The 7,356-nt window shown below is 32.0% G+C and overlaps 1 protein-coding gene across 2 annotated transcripts; it reads right to left on the reverse strand.

Moving 5' to 3' along the window:
* Nucleotides 1-3,523: 3,523 nt before the first annotated feature.
* On the reverse strand, nt 3,524-5,908 carry LOC127138779 (uncharacterized). 2 transcript variants are annotated; one of them, XM_051065302.1, is made up of 5 exons: nt 5,727-5,908; nt 5,461-5,572; nt 4,953-5,049; nt 4,050-4,130; nt 3,524-3,954 (listed from the first exon to the last, which is right to left on the reverse strand). In XM_051065302.1, the coding sequence occupies exons 1-5, from the start codon at nt 5,758-5,760 to the stop codon at nt 3,811-3,813; spliced, it is 468 nt and encodes a 155-aa protein (XP_050921259.1). In that variant the 5' UTR covers nt 5,761-5,908; the 3' UTR covers nt 3,524-3,810. The 2 variants fall into 2 exon arrangements, with proteins under 2 accessions (XP_050921259.1, XP_050921258.1); XM_051065301.1 differs by having other exon boundaries at nt 3,524-3,957; nt 5,727-5,903.
* Nucleotides 5,909-7,356: the final 1,448 nt, after the last annotated feature.

Below are 7,356 nucleotides of genomic sequence, written 5' to 3' on the forward strand. Positions count from 1 at the left end.
TCTTGATGAAAATGGTTGTGACCTCTCGCGAGGAAATTTCTTTCCTCATACCATATACCATATGGAAGAGTTCTTTTTGAATTTTTCTCTTCGTTAGAGATCGTTAAAAGAGTAAAAAGAGCAGGATTAAATGTTGAATTTGAGTGGAGTCGGAAGTTTGAATATGTGGAATAGTTCTCTGATTATCAATGAAATGTTTTCTTTCCTTTTCAATCCTATTATTGTGTGATCATTTTTATTGATAACAAAGAATTTGAATTTTTCTAATTAACTTAGAAAAAATGTAGAAAAAAAATTTTAACAAAGAAAAAATGGAATCTGAAAAGACGCTGAGTGAGAAATATTAATTAAACCATTGAAAAAAAATATAAAAATGAAGTAATTGAGATTCAAAGCATTCCTAATATTTATATTCCCCCGATTTTTCCAAAGACCGAAGTAATATGTTATATTAAAAATAAAATAGCACTCCTTATAGATATATTCCCTCAGTTTTAAAGATAACTGGGGTAAAAGGTTATTAGCATGACGCTACCAGGAGCTATACTTTCGATTTTAGCATTTCGAGGTGAAAGTTTCGTCATAAAAAATATTATTTGTAGTGTAAGTTTTTAGATTTCAATGAAATTGGATAATATACTAAGGTACAATGTGCAATTCATAGTTTATAAGCTTTAGGTTCTCACAAACTTTAATCTAAAATCTTATGAGTTTGCCATAACTCTATTGCATGTTTCAAATTCAAAAGGTTTTTTACTTGGTCAAACTTTTAAGTTTTTAACTAAGTAAATCGATTTACCTATATATGTAAATTTGTTTATATTCTCTCTGCCGAAATAATTTTGTGAAAATTGAGAAGGTATATCTATTTCCTCACGAGTAAATTGATTTACATAGGGCAAAACTTCAAATTTTTGTATATTGCAAGGAAGATAAATTTGTTTCCCTCTTTTGGTAAATTTGTTTATCTGTACAACTTGTGGCCAAATTCTGAACCATTGTCATACATTTTTCTTGCACACATTCATCATACATTTTCCAAATCAATGTTAATTGATCATGCATGTTTTTCTAAATATTGTCATGGTTTCTAGAGGTACCATAAACACTATAAAATCAGTTTTTTTTAATCAAAATCACCTCTTTCATCAAATATTTTAAAATAATTCTTACTAATTTTTCAAGTGTTCATACAAAAATTACTTAGAAACTTTTACTGCATAATTTTCATACGTTGAGAAAAAGTCTCATAAATCATTTAGCACTTAATATTTATATATTCTTGAATTGTTCATTGAAATAGAAGATTGAATTTCAAGATATTGGAAAACATTCAAATATTTGTCCATGTTCATTTTTATCTTATCTCTAAGGCAAGTGATTGTACTTTCTACAGGTTTGCAAATATGAAGGGTTGTCCTTCTATTTGTTGGAAAAGTTCCTTTGAATCAGGGTGATTCAAAGTCCACCACAGTTATTGGTGTTTTTGTGAAATCAAGGAAGTGATGTGCTTTTTTATAGTTCTTAGAAAATTGTAGGAGAAATCTTGGTGTGAGACTCGTACAAATATCTAACAATAGTGGAAATCTCTCACTGGGGTGTGAGGGAACTAGATGTATCATTGATTGATAAGGGGGACTAGTATACATCTTTGTGTTCTTATTTTGATACATTTAAATTATGCACTTTACTTCACAAGTTCATCAATATATTTCTGGAAAAAAATAAGAACATAAGAACCATCTCTTAAAAACGAGAAAAAGTCTTAAAACCTAATCCAACCTTTCTCTTGGACTGCACTCTCGTACTAACAGAAAGTCGAAATTTGATAAAAAAGTTCTCTTTGGGACAAGTATAATACCCCAATTTTGTATGGGTAATATTTCAAAAAAATTTGCATATTTCTTCATATCAAATTCAAATAACGGATTAAATTGAGCCGTTTGTGAATTTTAATTGTGTGAAACGGATAAATACCGCATTTTGATTAACTGCCATTGCACGTAATTAAAATTTTCACTTTGATTTTATTTCTTTTACGCAAGAATGGTCGCAAAATTCTCAATTTAGTTTGTTTATTTTAATAACAATGAGGAAACATAACCAAAGTGAAGCGGAAACAAATACCACTGCGAAAACACCCTCCCACCCTTGAGATTTCCAACCACCATTAATACATCTCTTCCACCTTCACACATCAACCACAAATCTGGAAAATTGGAACAATAGAAGGAGGAGAAGAACAAAGTGGAAAGGAATTGAAAAAGCATAATGTGCTTACATATTGTATCACCAATAACTTACCAAATGAAATTGATGGGAATGAGAATCTTGAATTTTATGAGATGCTAAAAAAGAAGAGAAAGAGCTCCATTGATATAAGCTTGAATGAAAGGATGAGATGTTCCAATGATCACTATTACGGGAGTGAATATCATGTCAACTAACATGGTCTTACGGCCTTGTCTACACGGGCCAGACGAGACCATGTTTTTTTAAAATAAAAAAGGTATAGACTTTTATATAAGTCTATTTAATTAAAAAGGTTAGGCGGCAGACAATAAAAAAATTTAATAAACTTTTATATAAGTCTATTATTATTATTATTATTATTATTATTATTATTATTATTATTATTATTATTATTATTATTTTACTTTGAATTAAAATATAATATAAATCTTAATTATCATGAAGAACTTATAAAAATAAATTGAATTTTTTTTATGAACAGTGTCATAAGTTGTATTCCTAAATTGTTTTCATAAATTATCTCAAATAAATAATATTATAAAATTTATGTTAATAGATAAATTTGAATGAGTCAATGAAAACAAATATTTAGTCTCATTATTCTTTTAATTTAATAGTCTATTTAACATTAACTGGATTTCTTATTTACAAATAATCAAATAAAATAGATTTTTAAATAGGTTAGTAGATCAATCAAATCTTTGAAAAGACTAAGTTCAAACTTAAAAATAAGTATATGATTCCAAATTTGACAAAACCTAACTTGATTTATGCTATTCTCACTCCTAATCACTATGTATTCAGAATGCAGCAAAATGGAATGCAACAAAATAGAAGACCTCTAATTAAGATAGAAGAGACCTCCACCATCTCATCCAAGTACTCTTGGATTGTGTGAAACCAACTATGGATGGAAAGAACTACAATTGCATGCTTGATTTTTACTTTCGTGTTAGACTATTACAAGAGACATGTCGTGCTAGACTATTACAAGAGACACTCAAGACAATCGAACGTGTGTCATTGTATTTATCTTTTTATTTATAAATATGATATTCTCTACTCGTATCTGCAAAATATAATCCCTAGCATTTTAATTTAAAAAGTTCATTAAAAATAAAGTTTAACTATGAAAAAAAGAAGACAAACTAATTTGGATTCAGAAAAAACAGAATATGTCGCATTTATTTTAAAAGACAATTAACCCTGTAAATCTATTTTGCACCTTAAACTCTTTAACTAGTCAATAAATTTTAAAAGTATATCAAAATTATTGAATAGAAGTCTGGTTTCATGTAAGTGAAATCCTTAGAAACAAAGGGGCTGAACAGTAGCCTGATCCCAGTCATAAGAGAATAAACAGGTTACAGCTAGTTTGATAATTATATTGCTCCATAATTCAAACTGTATGTTCCACTATCATTAGAAATGTATAAGCAATTCAATAGATCACCAATACTTTTTACCCTACAAACCATCAAAAAACATATAACCAATTTTCAATGTTTTTCCACTCCTTCAAGGTATCGTTGATACCAGTATCAAACTGGAAGTTCTTCATATGACAGCTTCAAATTCAGAATCACTTTCTTCAGGGGCGGCAGCAGGCACTTTATTGTTGTTGCCTCTCAGACGTGAATATATATTATTAATGGCTGAGTTTAGTTGGCCAATTTTTTCATTGAAGGTCTCCTTGGTACTCTCCTTTCAGGAACAACATAACATAATCAAAACAAACCCAACATTTTCCAATTACACAAAAATACTGAATACAAAACCAAGAAAGGTCCAATTACCTCTATCTCTTCATCATAATATATTGGTCTTCTGGCCCTCTGAAACCCATGCTCATTTTCATCTAGCACAGTTCTTCTGATCTGCATGGCAAGTTAAAGTTAACACCATAACATAATATGCACCTACAAAATGGCAACACAATGATATCTCTTGCGGGTAAACAGTAAAACTAAAAGCAATACAACAAACAGATAGATAATGCACAGATTACATTTTGCTGAGACAAAAAGTAGGCTATAATTATATAACTATAATTTCTAGCCATTCAAAGGTTTGCTAAAACAACACTTACAGTCCGTAAGACATAATGATAAGACAGGATCCAAATATGGAAAACTGAGTAGTATAATTCAGCACTCAAAGCATGAAACAACTGTTGCACTAGTAATAAAACTACAGTGATGAAGAGTTAGTTTACAACAATTTTTCAACAAACAATAATAAAATTGTTCAAATAATTACAATTGTACAACAATGAGTAATATCGATTAATATGATAGCTTTCCATAAGAGTTGAAATAAGTTTACAAATCTCTTGTTTAAATCTCTCTCATCTAACTTTTCCATTAGCATCTACAAACTTATAAAGGCTTTTTATTTTTAAAAAATATGATAAGAATCAAACAGCTATTTCAATTGAGAAGCTTTATCAACTGAAAAGTAGAAACTACCAAAATGATCTGTAGTTAATAATTAAGAGTCTCTTGTTGACCCAGCCTTGTTGCAACTGCATCTTCTTGATAATTTCCCCCCACAAAATTAGTCATATATGGTATATAACATGGTTAATCTGTATTCCTTTTTCTTTCTTTTCACTCCTATAATCAAGTTTATTTATTATTCACGGTTTTCAGTTAAACTATCTAGACCCAATAAATAAAATTGAAGTAAGAAAAAATCACCTGGGGAGCAAAAACATAAGCCAAGGTTCCAAAAATAGCACCACCCAGAATAAAGCCAGTAAGCAATTCCCCACCTCCACCTCCTCCTCTGTTATCACTGCACAAAGGAAATAGTTAATGGAAATAACAATCGATATAATCTTCTAAAATATACAATCAATAAGATCAAGATACACCTAGATTCAATGTTTCAACCAGTGCTCCAATCTAAGCATTCAAAAGACAATTAACAGCCAACAAACATAAAAAAATCACCAAATTAATCAAGAACTAATCAGTACCAAGGAAGAAGTTTCAAGCGCTGATTCGCTATCGGTTTTAAAAATCATAATTAAGTATATAATACATTGAGAGAAAGTGGACCCTTAAAGTAAAAACCATGGTTAAATAGGGTCTCTAATTGTTTTGTCATGATTGAATCGGGGCTAAACTACACAGAACTTCCAAAATTATGAGCAAGTTGAAATAATTTTGGTGGATTTGTAATTATAAGGCACAGATGTGATACCGGTATTCTGCACGAAGTGGTGAAGTGAGGTTCTTTCTTGTCAGAATGTTTGATTTCCTTTGAACAGCAAGGTTAGGTCGAACCAGAGATGACTTGAGATGAGATCCACCAACTGCAAATCAAATAAAATCCCAAAATGACAATTGAAATTAAGAAATCGTAAAGGAATGAATCCGAAAACCCTAAGATGAATCTGAAACGCAGTGTTGTTTGAAATTGTTGATTATTTGGAAGTAAAAGGGAAATAGAAAGATGGAATAGCAAACCTGAAATGGATAATGGCGCGAAAGAAGTCGCCATGGGAGAGAGAGAGTTTGTTGAGAAGCGTGAATGGAAGAGAGAGAGAGAGAGAGAGGTGTTGTAATTTGTATGGAGCTATCGGGTGAGTATTACTAGGAGAGATCGAATGTATATTAATGTGCAAAATAATCCCAGCCAAAAGAGTTGTTAAAAATCTCCGCCAAAAAGAAAATATGTGTGATATGCACAACATATGAAAATAAAAGTATGATTTTTTTAAAAATAATCATTAAAAAAAAATAATAATTAAAAAAAAAGTACCAAAATAATCAGATTTAGAAGAGGATGTGCCAGGTGAATTGGCGCACACCCTAACCAGTAAGAGGAGGCGTCAATAGCATTGACGCATGCATTGGGCTTCTCATGAGGAGACGCCAATGCTATTGGCGCATGCATTGGCCCTCATGAGGAGGCGTCAATGCTCCTGGCGCCTAGGTGTGTCCTGTCATGTGGGCGTCAATCCCTCTGGCGCCTGCGTGTCATGTACATTTGATGTTCAATCTCCATAAATACCATGCGTTGGATCCAATATTTTTCACTCAAAATCATCTCCTAATACCATAATTTCTCTAGTTCAACCACCATCACCTTCAAGTTTTTCTGTTATAATAATGTTTGCATACATTCAGAAACAAAATGCTGATGTAATATTTTTCGCCGTTGCGGCTCCGGTACAAATTTGACTTTGGAACACAGATACGTTTGAACGTCTTAATCGGACGTTGTACAGTTGGTTAGAGGGAGAAATTGGAGAGGGTGAAAGGATTAAAAGAATACAATGGCTTGTGTCCACGTTCAACCAAAATGGAGAAATGCGTGAATGGGTGGATATTAAGACCGACCAAGACGCTCGTAGGATGATGCATTACATGTTCAAAATTATTTTGATGGTTGTAATCGCATAGTTCTTGTATTGTATTTGTTATAATTATTTGTGTTACTGTTTATGTAATGGGACTTTATCACAGTAGTCTAATATGAAATAAATTTAGTTTTTCATATATTGCAATAGAGGTACATGTGAATTTATTTGGTTGTGCTCGTTCTAACACTAGGACAGTTATTACGATTGTGACCTGGCTAACGGAAATGAACTACATAGTCTAACCATTTTGTTCGCCGTATCCATTTCAGTTCAAATCCGGGTGTTGTTTGGGTGACCCTTTTTCTTCCTTCGCATAACTTCGTTGTGCTAGACGATGTCCCCTTGATATTCTGACCAATAATCCTCTTTTGGCACTACGGAAAAACTAATTTTATAAACATTTGAAAGGCTGACGACTTTGTAAACTTCAGATAGCAAGTAAGATGGATCTCTTCGAACCTTTGAGCATGTCGCAATTACATGGGAGCAAGGGGTACGAAAGGCTTGAAACTTTCCGCAGTCGCACCAACCTCTATCTAGTTCGACTCTGTATTGTCCCATCGACATGCCCTCATTGTGATCCATGGACTCAGCAACATTATACCAACTTTTAGTGCGGTCAAAGACCGTAACCACGTGTGTGTTTCCTTTGGCAGCTTCATGTCTAATGAATTTCATTGAAGCATCACTGAACAACTGTACAAATTGCAACATCAAACTCCATTTTGAGC

This window comes from Lathyrus oleraceus, chromosome 4 (genome assembly GCF_024323335.1).
Source record: "Lathyrus oleraceus cultivar Zhongwan6 chromosome 4, CAAS_Psat_ZW6_1.0, whole genome shotgun sequence".
NCBI lineage: Eukaryota > Viridiplantae > Streptophyta > Magnoliopsida > Fabales > Fabaceae > Lathyrus > Lathyrus oleraceus.

Excerpts from the sequence above, each read along its gene's own strand:
- LOC127138779 (XM_051065301.1), bottom strand. The coding sequence starts at position 5,760 with ATGGCGACTTCTTTCGCGCCATTATCCATTTCAG. Across the intron at positions 5,573-5,726 it reads CGCGCCATTATCCATTTCAG|TTGGTGGATCTCATCTCAAG; the intron begins GTTTGCTATTCC and ends TTTGATTTGCAG. Across the intron at positions 4,131-4,952 it reads CTTATGTTTTTGCTCCCCAG|ATCAGAAGAACTGTGCTAGA; the intron begins GTGATTTTTTCT and ends CTTGCCATGCAG.